The sequence below is a fragment of the Lactuca serriola genome, chromosome 8, assembly GCF_051521515.1.
Source record: "Lactuca serriola cultivar US96UC23 chromosome 8, Lser_US96UC23_V15, whole genome shotgun sequence".
Classification (NCBI taxonomy): Eukaryota; Viridiplantae; Streptophyta; class Magnoliopsida; order Asterales; family Asteraceae; genus Lactuca; species Lactuca serriola.
Window position 1 is genome coordinate 116356334 of NC_136415.1, and position 14325 is coordinate 116370658.

The window sequence follows — 14325 nt, forward strand, 5'->3', positions numbered from 1 at the left end:
GAACCGGAACCGGAACCGGAACCGGCGGTTCCTAGAAAGTTAGAACCGGAACCGGAACCGCTCTAGGCAGTTCTTAAATGTTTGGAACCAGTCCCGGAACCGGCGGTTCCGGTTCCGGGAGCGGGTAACCCGGTTACATTAATTTTGTTAATTTTTGTCGATAAAATCGCAATTTAGTTCGATTCAAATCAAGTCAATTCGGACCAAAGACGGACAAAACCGGACCAATATATATTCTAAATTGGTCTAAGTAACACACATATTTATATGAGATAATATATATATATATATATATATATATATATATATATATATATATATATATATTAACCGGTTCCGGCGGGTACCCAGCGGGTAGTGGTTCCGAAAAAACGAAAACCGGAACCGGAACCGCTTAAGGCAGTTCCATAACTTTAGGAACCGGAACCGGAACCGCCTAAGGCAGTTTCGGTTCCAAAACCGGCAGTTCCGAGGCGGTTCCGATTCCAAAAGCGGGTACCCAGTTCCGATGCTCATCCCTAATTTTACCCTTCGTGGCGAAAAGAGGAGCGCTTCAATGCATCTGATGCTGATGGAGATGGTTTGTTGAATGTAACTGACTTCAATGAGTAACTTATTAAAGGTGTAAAAACGGTTTTCTTTTTACACTTCCATCATCTTCTTCTCCTAAAATTTGAGGCTTTTTGTGATATTTAGCTTTCAGCACCCTGCAGAGACTCATAATCCAAGACTGATTCAAAGTAAGTTCAAGGAGTTCTTCCATGAACTATTTAACCTTGTAAGAAAATATGATGAAGATAGTCATAATTATTCACATGAACAGGGCCGGTCCAGACGGTGGGCAACCCGGGCGACCGCCCAAGGCCCACGATTCCAGGGGCCCAAAATTTATGGGTTATATAGTGTATATATATATAAACCAATTATTACTAAAATGATTTTTAGGGCCTAAAGTTGGTTCAAACTCAAACCAGTTCAAAACATAAACAATTTGGCTTGTTTGTTATTGCTAATTGAACGTGTTTATAGTGAAGAATAAAAGATATTTTTTTGTTAATTTTTATTATATTTGTCTTTAAGGGGCCCTTTTTTGTCTTTTTGCCCTGGGCCCCATATACATTTGGACCGGCCCTGCACATGAATCTACTGATTCATTGGAATCCCCTACAAAGAAGTGTTCTGCTTTATAATTTTTTTCTATGATTTGGGAGTTGCTAATATCTTATGGATTGACTTCTCACACAACTGGTTTTAAATTTTTTAATGAGGTTGAGTTTTGATATTGTAGCTACCTGTATGATGTGGAACTTCTATTCGTCATCGGGAAGCTTCACTCTTCAGATTGTTATAATGCCAAACAATAGATAGGTTATATTATATCACAGGTAAGCATGGTTGATTTTGAGGTCTTCTTATAGCTTTGGCCTTGAAATTGTAGTAATTCAGTAGATACAATCATGTAGATTGACTTCTTTGTCTGAATAGTCAATGACTTTTTTCAGATTTGAGCAATTTGATTGAGGGTTTGTAAGTTGACTAGATAACATGCGTAATAAGCATCAGAAAACCTACATATCTTTTACTTCACCTTCTTCCGTATCTACTGTTGATTCCTTTGATTCTCCTTTTTAGGGATTTAGAAAGGCTGGTGAAAGTGGATTTACAAAATTCACAGGTAAGTATTGTTTAGTTCCCAATTTACACAAAGTATTAATCATTAAAGTAAGGTTCTTTTTTTGCAGAATGAATTGCCAACTTCGGAGCAACAAAAGTCAGATGATAAGATGTTGAAGTTGGTATATGATCAAAAGGTTCATCTTGGTATTTTGATCCACGGGATATGTATAACCCTTTTTCAATTTTTGTCCCTAGAGAAACCAACTCACACTTTTGGCCCTTAATTGAGGTTTTCCTATCCTTGCATTGGGTTTTATTTTTATAAATTAAGTTTTTATTAAATACTTGCATTTTAGGAGATTACACTTTTACAACAAAGCGATGATGTCCCACAAATGTAATTATTCTTATTCTTTTGATCTTTTCTTAAAGCCATTGCTTTTTAATCTTGTATTTTTCTAAAACATGATTGGTCAATATTCTTATAGCAAAGCGATGACGTCCCACAAATGTAATCCTTCGTATTCATAAGAAGCACCAGATGCCAAAAACTATCATATCTATTTAGATTCATCCCCGCAACGCGGGGCGCCTCATCTAGTTAAAATTATGTTTTGCTCATTTAGTATTTTATTACAATAATATAATGGCCTATTTGATGGTAAATTGCTTCAATCAAGAAATTTTAAATAGAAAACGATAGATCACGATGTCTTAGAATGATGATTATACATAGGGTGGCAATTTATGACACGACACGACAAAAATACACGACACGAAACGAAATTAGGACAAAACTAAAATTTGAATTCGTGTTTGTGTCGTGTTCGTGTTAGTTATAAAAAACACAATGTCGTGTCGTGTTCGTGTTCGAAATTCAACACGATTTAGCAGTTATTTATCGTGTTTTCGTGTTTGTCGTGTTTATCGTCATGTATTTGATAAATTATTCATTAAATGAACTAGTTTTTTAGTATATGTTATATTTGTCGTGTCGTGTCGTGTTTGTCGTTTTTTTTACTTCGTTCGTTTTCGTGTTAGTTAAAAAAAACAAGACATCGTGTCGTGTCGTGTTCGTGTTACAAAAACCTTGTCGTGTCGTGTTGTGTCAGACAGAAACACAAACGATAGCACGATTTGTCACCCCTAATTATACATAAGGGCTATACCTCCATCGTTTAGAATAAAAACAATCTAAATTAGACTTGATCTAGATTTGAATCCCGTATGTTCCAATCTTGAAATGGCCTCATCTTTCAAGAAAAAAATGGCTACAACTTCATTGGCCCTTTCTTTTTCAAATAACCACCATCATAGTTGTTGAGTGGTTGAGAAACAAAGGATAAACTCCCAATAAAGAATGTATTGGGTTTAAATATATTTTGAAGGTTTCAATTTAGAGGCAACAAGGAGGGGTTCAAAAGTCAAAACTGCTTTAGTCCAATCGTCAAAGGTGAACCCTCTCTTCTTGTGAACCTTGAAGATGTTGTAGTGGGTGGTTCGGGCAACCCAAAATTTTCTTTTGATGGTAATTTGAAAGGGTTATAGTAAAAGACTAGTGATGTTGTTGCATATTGCTTTTCACTTATAATCCATACTTAAGGACAAAACTGTTACAAATGAAACATTAATGGTACACAACATATATTCTCTACTTTTTCTTTGGCTTATGTATGTATCGAAAAGTATCAACAACCAGCACTCAAATTTCCCAATATATTTCTAACACATCCTCTTAACTTTCATTGTAGGTAGCTGAGAAAAACCAGCTTCCTTCATCCATTATATTTAAAATGTGAAAGTGCTTTGTGAAGATAAACCTATTAAATAATTGTGTATCAGAAACATGTAAAACAAACCTTTTTTACTAGGTCTTGTAAATCGATGAAATATGTTTAAGGAATAAAAAAAAACCCCAAAATTTGTTTCATGATTTCGTATTGAGTATTAGTAGCGAAATATCTAAATATTTTGCTATACCATAATTTATGGTACCTGTGGCCTCAATGAACTGAATGGAAATGGGGAAAATGGCTTACGAGACCAACGAAGTTTCCAAATCGTTCAAAAAACCGCAATCATATTTTGTTTGTTCAAGAAAAACCTAACGAACTTAACTTTTTATCTAAAAAAGCCCAACTAAATTACACTTTTGTTTAATTATATGGAAGTCAAAGAAGAAAAACAAAGAACGTTGCTTATTACCATATCATCAAAATGACTTGTAAGACCATCGAAGTTTCCAAACTGTTGAAAAAACTCCAATTATGTTTTGTCTGTTCAAAAAAAATTCAACAAACTTAACTTTTTGAACAGATAAGCATGATTGAATTTTTTAAACGGTTCAAAAACTTCATTGAGCTTTTTTAAACAAAATATTAAGTTTATTGGATTTTATTGAATAGATAAAAACATAATTGACTATTTGAACGGTTTGGAAATTTGATTGGGCTTATAACTAACTTTCCCAATGGAAATGTTATCGGACCAAAAACATCTCCAACATGTAGCCACTAACAAATCTTGTGGCGTATTTAATTCCCTCGATTGTTTGGTGTATCTAACAGTACATGAAAATTTAATGTTTGGTTGTAGAAAATACTTTGAAACAGTTAGAAAACCATGGAACATTTTTCAGCTCCAATCACATGGTCCATTAAACATGTTTACATTAAATATGAACATTATTATTTGATAATAAGGATGATATATAATTATAGAAACGTCGTTATCTCCGACATAACTTGGGAAAATGGTAGAAAATTATTACTTAACTAGTTTATAACCCGTAGGCACTACGGATTAGAAAGGTAAAAATAATTTTAATTAAATTATAAGGTAATTATTGAGCTATGATAAAAAAAATTAATAAATTAGGCAATAGATATTATAAATAATTTTTTTGTTAACGTGTTTGATATGTCTAAAATGAAGGAGTGAATTAGTGGAAATTTAATTAATGAGGAAAAACCTTAGAATGACAAGTGTCAAATAATTAATGTGAAGCTCTAATTGATTGACATGTAGCAAATGTGCTATTCTTTTATTATGTAGGGAGATAATAAATAATAATTTAGTATTAAATTAATAAAACTCTGCTCATAAAGTCTATATTGTATGAGATAGAGTATAATGATACTTGCTATATTTTAAACATAAAAGATTTTGGGCCCTCAAAATTGTTGGGCCTTGGTTCGAATATGGCATACCGGCCTTGGATTGATCAATCTTGCTAATTTGGAAGAAGGGGCGGTGTTAAATTGAACTCGTTGTCCGATATGCGACTGAGACAAATAATGTGGAACGAAATATAATACTACTATGTGAAACAGAAACATCTATATAGTTGAAGTATTTACAAATATATAATTTTTTAAATATAACAATAACATTGTTGATAAATTTGATATAATAATTTGAATATACTAAATTGATATAATATATTGATTATTTTGAATTATATGATAATATATACATTTATTATAACTTCATAATCTCAATCATTTGAATGACTTCTACCCGCGAATTACATATGAATAAAATTAAATATAATATATGATTTGATGTTATATATAGTTGTTTTTATTGTTAATTAATTTTTAAAATTAATTTGCTTAATATTTTAATTTCTATCATTATAATTATTTAAAACATCAAACATTGTTTTTTTATTTTAAAGCTAACAATATAATCATTTATATATAGTTGTTTTTAACTATTGTTATTGTAAGTTATTTTAAGCTACTTATTTGGAAACTTTTAACGATTATAAAAATATATTTAAGAAATATTTTAGTTAAATTGAAATTACAATTTAGTTTTTGCTTTTATCACTACAATTTATCACTTTTAACTATTTACAAAATATTCTTTAGTTTTTTTAAATGGAACTTAAATTTATATTTTAGTTGACATTGTAATGCGCAGAAACACATATATAGTTGAAGTCTTTACAAATATATATTTTTTAAAATATAACACTAACGTTATTGTTAAATTTGATATAATAATTCGTATATTAATTTGATATAATATATTGATTATTTTGAATTATATGATAATATATAAATCTATTATAACGTCATAATCTCAATCACTTGAATGACTTCTACTCGCGAGTTACACATCAATAAAATTAAATATTATATATGGTTTAATATTATTTATAGTTGTTATTTTTAACTAATTTTTTAAATTTTATTTACTTAATGTTTTAATTTCTATCATTATAATTATTTAAAACATCAAACATTATTTTTTGATTTTAAAGGTAACAATATAATCATTTATATAGAGTTATTTTTAACTATTGTTATTATAAGTTATTTTAAGCTACTTATTTGAAAATTTTTAACGATTATATAAATATATTTAGGAAATATTTTAGTTAAACTGATATTAAAATTTAGTTTTTGTATTTATCACTATAATTTATCACTTTTAACTATTTACAAAATATTATTTTGTTTATTTAGTGGAACTGAAATTTATATTTAAGTTGACACTGTAGTGTTATATTTAAATTAACAATTTAAGTATTTTTTCAAAACTGTTCAAAAATTGTAGCTTTAAACTGATAATGGTTTACATGCAACAACATTTTAAATATAATAAATTAAGTATAATATGTTAAAATTTAAAGACATAACTTTATAAATAGAAGTAGAAATATTATTTTAAAATTGAAATTTAGTTTATTTATGATTATACTTTAGGTTTGATATTTATTTAACCTTATTACCCAACTTACAATCATTATTAGAAAGACACTACAATTTATCACTTTTAACTATTTATAAAATAATATTTGGGTTGTTTTAGTTAAATAAAATTTATATTTAAGTTGAGCCTATAATGTTATATTTTAATTAATAGTTTAAGTATTTTATACAAATTATTCAAAAATTATACCTTTAAAATGATAATGGTTTACATCCAACAATTTATTAAAACTAATAAATTAAGTATAATATGTTAAAACTTAAAAAACATAATTTTATAAGTAGAATTAAAAATATTATTTTAATATTCAAATTTAGTTTATATATGAATACATTTTAGATTTGATATTTATTTAACCTAAATACCAAATTATAATTATTATTATAAGGAAATTGAAAAGTCATGGGAGTTTCAAATGAATGTGGTGAAAAGAAAAAAGAATGGGGGTTTCAAATGCATGAGATTCAAAAAAAATACTAGCTTTATAAGTATGTATGATGATTAGTTTATCTAAATAACTAGTTTATAACATATGGAAAACACGGTTATAAAATTAATTAAAATTTTAATATAGAAATTTATAATTATTAATCAATTATTTTAAATAACTCATTTTAAATAAATTATTAATTAAGAGATGTATTAAAATTTTTAAAATTATTATAACTTCAAATTTAACATATAATTAGAAAACATAATTTGAATTTTGAAATGAATTGTCTAATATATATCTATATCACACAAAGCATAATATTTATGAAAGTTTTATTAAAATGACACTTTACATAAAAAAAAAAAAAAAAAAAAAAAAAAAAAAAAAAAAAAAAAAATTAAAATTATTTATTTATTAGAATAGAAATTAACATTTTTTTTATTGTGCTGTGACTTTTATCAAGGTGCAAAGAATGATTGCCACATCATGCTTGGATCATTTACAGATTTACCCACAAGCGGATAGACAGCACCCAGCTTGTCGATTCCCACATGTGACGGTAGTTCCAGAGATGACCACCGAATGTATTCCAAACACCCTCATTCCTCAACCAATTAAAACTTGCCACCTCATCCCTTAATCTTTCACCTAACAATCCCATTAGTTACCACTACCACGTACCCTGCAGCCCGTCTCACCAGATAAGTCCTTTGTGTACACGTGTTGTAGTAACAAAGCCTAGGTGTTTTCATAACGTGACAACAACAGTCATTCCCATTCCCATTCCCATCATCTCTCTTCAACATATCTTTCTCTCTACAAAAACACACATACACTGGTGGTGGGAGGAGCTTAGCTTAATCTGTTCGCAATTATGGCAGGAAGGAAGAGAAGAAAACACCGATTGTAAGTCCTCTTCAACAACTCCAAGTGAAATCCAATTCGGTTTTGAGGATTCCTTACTGTTTTTTGTTTGGAGTTTGAATTATCGTTGGGTTTATTGATGAATTAGGGTTTTAGGGTTATACACATGAGATCCGTGTTTGATTTTACAATCCAGCTACAGTGTCTGTTCAATTCAAGTGAATTTGGTCCAAATTAATGGTAGCATGTGTGCGTTTTGGTGGTAATTTACATATTGTCGTAATTCAGCTGGAGTTTATGGAATTTGTTGCGTTTTCTGTAATTGCTTGATTGGATTGTATACGTATGTGACAAATAGTGGTTTTGGTTCATTCATCGACAATTTATAAAGTTTGGCAGGTGTAGGTTTTTAGGTTTTAGGGTTTCTAGTAAAAACTTATGTTCTCAATGTTCGATCTGAGTTGATTATATTTTATCTCTTACTAGATTACGTAACTTACGTTTCTGTTTAGTGTATGAATCAGGTATTTTTAATGGCAACAGAGAAATTTTGTGCTTCCGTTCTCCTTCATCATTCAATTCTATCTATAGTCTATAGATCATAAATGTAGATCCTGGTTTCGTGACTTTAGTCTGCATTTCATAGAATTCAACTCTTTTCGCAAAATAATTCTTAAAATTTTCCGTTTGTAGGTTGTCTGAAACATTCAAGGATGATAAAAGAGTATCAACGAAAGAAAACGACGAGCAAGATCATCACGAATCATGGTCAATCCTTCCGTCTGAACTTCTCGAACTCATAATCTCCCGATTAACTCTAAAAGACAACATCCGCACATCTTCCGTCTGCAAAAAATGGCTTTCAGTCGCTTTATCAGTCAGAAAAGTCAACAAACCGCCATGGCTAATGTACTTCCCAAAACTCGGCCACCTCTTCGAGTTCTACGACCCATCGAAACGCAAAACATACTCTCTCGAATTACCACAACTCCATGGATGCAGAATCTGTTACAACAAAGACGGATGGTTATTACTCTACAAACCAAGAACACAACGCGTCCTATTCTTTAATCCCTTCACAAGGGAAATGATTAAACTACCAAGATTCGAAATGACATACCAAATCGTCGCCTTTTCGAACTCCCCCAAATCGCAAAACTGTATTCTTTTCACAGTCAAACACGTCAGCCCTACAGTCGTCGCCATTAGCACCTGTTCACCAAATGCAACCGAATGGACTACTGTAAACTACCATAATCGGTTGCCATTCGTTAGCAGTATCTGGAACAAACTTGTTTTCTGTAACGGGTTGTTTTACTGTTTGAGTTTAACCGGATGGCTTGGAGTTTATGACCCGATAGAGCACACATGGAGCATCCGGATTGTCCCCCCACCTCGTTGCCCTGATAATTTCTTTGTGAAAAATTGGTGGAAAGGGAAGTTTATGGCGGAAAATAAAGGTGATATTTTTGTTATTTACACATGTTATAGTGAAAACCCGATTATTTACAAGTTAGATCAAGAAAATAAAGAGTGGGTAGAAATGAAAACGCTTGAAGGTGTGACATTGTTCGCTAGTTTTTTGTCGTCACATGCAAGAACGGATCTTTTGGGTATGATGAGGAATTGTGTTTATTTCTCTAAAGTTCGGTTTTATGGGAAACGGTGTATTTCTTATTCTCTTGATCATAAACGATATTACCCTCGGAAACAGTGTCATGATTGGGGCGAACAAGATCCATTTGAAAGTATTTGGGTCGACCCGCCTGATGACGTATCAGCATTGGAAAGCTAGTGGAGAAGGTAATTTCTTTACTTTACTTATTTCTGATGATTGGTTTCATTGTTATGGCTAAATTCGTTTTTTGTTATTTGCAGTTGTGATTAAAGATTAATAAGTTGGGAAAAATGTGTTGTGGATGTAACATGAGGATTGATGTATACTAGGAGATGCTGTTAGAACCCAAGTAGTAGGATTTAGAAAGTTACATAATTTATGTAGTTTATTATGTAAAAGTAAGAGATAACTTTTATCTTTTTCTTGTGATAATGGTTTGTTTAATCATTAATGTACCTGAGTTTTGACTAGATACATGATGCATTTATATGTTTGAGTGCATAATATCTTTCAACTTTGCATTAAAGCCACAAGACAACTTTTACCAAATGCCACCAAAGTTTCAGAAATAAAGATAAGAAAAAAAGATAAGTAGCCAAGTTCATCTAAATTCATTTAAGTAGACAGGACTCCATTTTGTCCTCTTCAGATAAACAAGTGCCTAAACTCTCCATTAGCAAGTTGGCAAAGTTGGTTGAAGTTATTTGTATCTGCAAAATATCAATCAATAACATAAACAAATAATCAATTATAGAGAAACAAATCATAATTGGTATTTCAAATATTTCAAACTTGTGGTGGGTGTCTTTTTGATGCACTATGGTTCCCCGCATCAATGGTGATTCTTTTTAACAAAAGTAGGAATCTTTAAACATTTTAAACATTTCCCAGATTAAAAAAAAAAAAGTAAAAGTAGATCTTAAATAGCACTTGTTTATAGCATTTGTAGCTCCTATCACCTTTACATGAATTATGTAATTGCTTTTAACCCATATTATAACATAACTAGCAAACACCAGTTAAAATAAGAAATTAAGCACATATTTACTAATTCATTAGGATTTGAAGATAAAATGGACATTTCATATTGGGGGAAAAGCCATACCAAAAGTATCACCAAAGTTGGTCACTATCTCTGCACGAATAGATTGTGCACTATCAGCAACACCAATTACTTCAACAAAAGTACTAAGATCAGATGGAGGGTGGCCCTTTACAGAAATTTGCTTTTCATCTGTCGATCTCCCAATAAGGCCACCACCATCAGGCCTTACTACCTGAATCACTGTCCGTACTCTTCGGCCCACATAGTTACGAAGCAGATCACCATTGACAAGGACAGCTGGGTTCGATGTATCCATCTCCTACAAACACTTTAAACAGCAAAAGGTTTTCAAGATCTGATTCGTTCACTCAACTTAGAAACAAAATAACTTTCAATCAGCTAGACGACTAGGTATATATAGTATAGACCTCAAAGAGAACAGCAGAAACCCCCAGATGCATTTTATCGAACATGTGGTGTTCATACAAATTAAGTCGAGACATGGTGTAGCATATTTTTCAGGATTATAAACTACAGAATCACGATTAGTAAAACAGTGATCCATATCCCGAACCCTACTAAAATGTGAAGTACATAGAGAGAGAAAAGAAAGGGGGTTTCTAACGTGTTTTCTTGTGAATCACCCGATGAAGCGGCCTATACGCCAAAAACCGGTATGTTTCCATTACCAGTATCGACATATCGCAAATTTTGTAGAAAACTAGACATATACTGTTAACTGGTGAAAGCGCATAACAAGGTTACAATCAAAGAATTTTACAACACAAACACACAATCGGACAAAGAAAAATAGAAGAGTTCATCACCAACCTGTTGCCGTGAGCTGAGTCGATCAGATAAGATTTTCGGGGAGACGATCTGTGATGCAGAGGCGCAGATTGAAAATTCTTTGAACTGGACTGATATTTTTGGAGCCCTAATGCCATCAGAGGCGGTAAAAGTTCCCGCCAACCCGTAACTGGTGTGGGTCGGCTTTCCGAATAAACAGGACCCGATTTATGTTTTGATTAGATTACAAAATTTATGGAAATGATTTTTAGTTCAAACTTCAAACAGAAATATTTGGGCCTAGCCAAATATAGGTTACGACTTATTGGTAGAGGTGCATATCAAGAACCTTGTTTTTTTATCATTAAAAAAATTAAACAAAAAAAAAATTAATCCTTATGTTTGAAAAAAAAAATTGTACATAGTATCCAAAAAAAAATTCCACTTGCATGCAAAATCAAGTAATTCTTGTGGTTTTAATCCTCAGAAGATTTGAAAAGTATGCCTTTCCATTTTTATTTTATTTTTTAATTTTTTTGCTCTTCTTTTAACACTTTTTTTTTTAAAAAAAGGAAAATAGAAAATTGACTATTCACACCACATGGATCTTCTTTTTTTTTCTCTTACACACACTATCATTGTCTCTAAATGGTCGTGGAGAGAACCACAAAGAGCTCCTCATCTATCTGTTATCAACGTGAATTTAAATGAGTTACGATATTGTGACTTAGTAAGTAATTCGCAACTCTTAAGTAATTGTTCTTAGTCGAAAAAGTATAACAAAACAATGGAGCTTCAGGTGTGACTACGGATGTCAACAGGAGCGGCAATTGAAACGTCCTAAAAATAAGACCAAAAATTTTCATTTTTAATTTAGTAAAATCAGTATTTTTAAAACATCATCAATGCAAGCCAAACAAAATAATGTGTCAAACATCATAACAATCAAAGTAAAACACTAAAAGCGAAAAGAGATTGTGTGTGCTCTGCGATCATCCCGAGCCCTTCCCCTTGGAACTAGAAGTACCTGAAACATAAACTTAAAATCATAAGCAAAAAGCTTAGTGAGTTCCCAATATACCGCATACCAAACATATAACACATAATGGGCCCTGCCCTAACTCGCATAACGGGCCCCGCCCACATACAATTCATACTACATAACAAGTAATAGCATACAGAATAATCATCGGGCCCCGTCTAGTAACCATACAAACACATACACATACTAGTGTCACACAGACAATGAGTATTCTAACATAACAGATCATGGTTCGATATTGGTGCATTTAACCTGTTAAACATGGTGAAGAAACTCATTTCGTACTGTTAAATCACATTGATAATGTAGCACCTGGTTCTTGGTATGTATTATGTTATTAAATCTTCATTTATTTTGCATTTTTGACCTTGGACTCGGCGAGCCGAAGGACGGACTCGTCGAGTAGAAGCGGGATGAGGCGCGGAGTTTAAGCTGCGGACTCGGCGAGTCGAGTCCCGGACTCGGCGAGTAGCCGCTGTTTGGACAAAAACCCTAATCCAGGGGTTTGCATCCTATTTAAATGACCTTATGCGGGCTCCTCTTCCTTTTATGCTCCCAAACACTCCTCATAGCAAACCCTAGTCGTTTTTGTGAAGATCTAAGGCTTTAAGAGTGATTCTTGTGAGTTTTCATCTCAATGAAGAAGGAAGAGCATAGAAGGATCAATAGGGGACTGAAGGATTCGAGTTTGGTTCATCATTTGCAGTCTTTGGAAGGTATAAAGTCTGAACCTTGCTCATTCTTTTGTTAGATCCCACTTTGGGGTGATTTAGGGCTTTTATAAGGCATTTTTGGTGGCCAACCATGTTTGCAGACATGGTTGGGGTTTGGGCTTCTGTATCATGTCATTTTATGAGCCACAAGTCAGATCTAGGTTGCTTTTTGCACCAAGGAAGGCCCCATGCAACAAAAGAACCATTTTAGAGCCTTTTAAGCTCTAATGTCCCATGCATGCACGTAAAGTTTGTAACTTTACGTGCTAGATCGAGTTTAGGGGCCTGGATCTATCATCTGGTTAAGTGTTGTACATCATAAATCGAAGTTCTTAGTAAGGAATGTGATAGACTCGGCGAGTCCAAGGGTTTTGATCCCATATCAATGAGGGTCATAAGGACCAGTTAAGTGTGGAAGGGTTTTAGGAGTCCCGGGGAGTGACCCAACGTTCTGGACTAAGCAAAATGTTCTGGGAATTCATGGTACTCGGCGAGTGCATGAACGGACTCGGCGAGTCCAAGACAATCTTCATGGAACTCGGCGAGTTGTTCATCAGCTTGGCGAGTCGAGGACAGAACGTGTTCATAGGATGAAGAGTAACTCGACGAGTTGTTCATACAACTCAGCGAGTCAAGTCAGGACATAAGTATCAGTTGATGATGAACTCGATGAGTTGTTCATACAACTCGACGAGTCAGATGTGGATTCAGTCGGTGTTCATTTAGAAGGAAAACTCGTCGAGTCATCGCCTAACTCGACGAGTAGAGACGGGTATGAGGTCTGATGGAAGGATAGGGACTCGGCGAGTTGACGAGTCAGGTCAACTAGAAGTTGACTTTGACTTTGACTTGGTCAAGGGGTAAAATGGTCATTTTATCCTAAGGGTATATGTCAGTTTCTGACTAAGTGTTTTGTGGGAATTTTAGCCGGAGGACTTCCGGAGCAGAAGCGACAGCAATCAGAGGATTCCCGCATAATTCAGCTGATACGAGGTGAGTTACCTTCCAGTAGGGGTGGGTCTAAGACCACAATGTCGGCCCACCATTGAGGAGTATTTAGAAGATAATTGTCTTTGTGATAATTTATCTTGGTCTGGTTTACGTTTGGTTATGAGTTATATCTGTATGATATGTTACATGATAGGGATAGTTTCCCTGATAGTGGTCCTTATGTAACGTCCCAAAATTCAAGACTAAAAATTTCTTTTAATAAAACATTTCTTTAAGCAAATTCATCATTCCAAAACATAAACAGAGTATTAATTTCCAAAATACATGTTCGTTATCAGAGTAAACATTCCCAGACTGTCTAATCTATGGTGTGTGTGCCATGCAATCACCCCGAGCTCTTCCCTCCGCTACCGGAAGTACCTGAAACCAAAACTGAAAATCATAAGCACGAAGCTTAGTGAGCTCCCCACCCTACCACATACCATACAATCACATATCATACACACTGCCGGACAATTTTGTGGTGCCCGA

The 14325-nt window shown here is 33.1% G+C and overlaps 2 protein-coding genes and 1 long non-coding RNA gene across 3 annotated transcripts; 2 read left to right on the top strand and 1 right to left on the bottom strand.

The window, feature by feature from the left end:
* The first annotated feature begins 1035 nt into the window (after nucleotides 1–1035).
* LOC145070496 (uncharacterized) lies at nucleotides 1036–2001 on the top strand. Its single transcript, XR_013689966.1, has 3 exons — nucleotides 1036–1385; nucleotides 1633–1675; nucleotides 1743–2001. It is a non-coding gene; the product is annotated as an uncharacterized LOC145070496 (long non-coding RNA).
* A 5519-nt stretch (nucleotides 2002–7520) lies between these two features.
* On the top strand, nucleotides 7521–9724 carry LOC145066138 (F-box/kelch-repeat protein At1g57790-like). The gene is made up of 3 exons (XM_079013326.1): nucleotides 7521–7678; nucleotides 8330–9439; nucleotides 9515–9724. The coding sequence occupies exons 1-2, from the start codon at nucleotides 7647–7649 to the stop codon at nucleotides 9429–9431; spliced, it is 1134 nt and encodes a 377-aa protein (XP_078869452.1). The 5' UTR covers nucleotides 7521–7646; the 3' UTR covers nucleotides 9432–9439; nucleotides 9515–9724.
* Nucleotides 9725–9751: 27 nt separating this feature from the next.
* Nucleotides 9752–11289, bottom strand: LOC145066139 (Nucleic acid-binding, OB-fold-like protein). The gene is made up of 3 exons (XM_079013327.1): nucleotides 11131–11289; nucleotides 10360–10627; nucleotides 9752–9964 (listed from the first exon to the last, which is right to left on the bottom strand). Exons 2-3 carry the CDS (start codon nucleotides 10613–10615, stop codon nucleotides 9900–9902), a joined length of 321 nt encoding a protein of 106 aa, XP_078869453.1. The 5' UTR covers nucleotides 10616–10627; nucleotides 11131–11289; the 3' UTR covers nucleotides 9752–9899.
* Between the last annotated feature and the right edge of the window lie 3036 nt (nucleotides 11290–14325).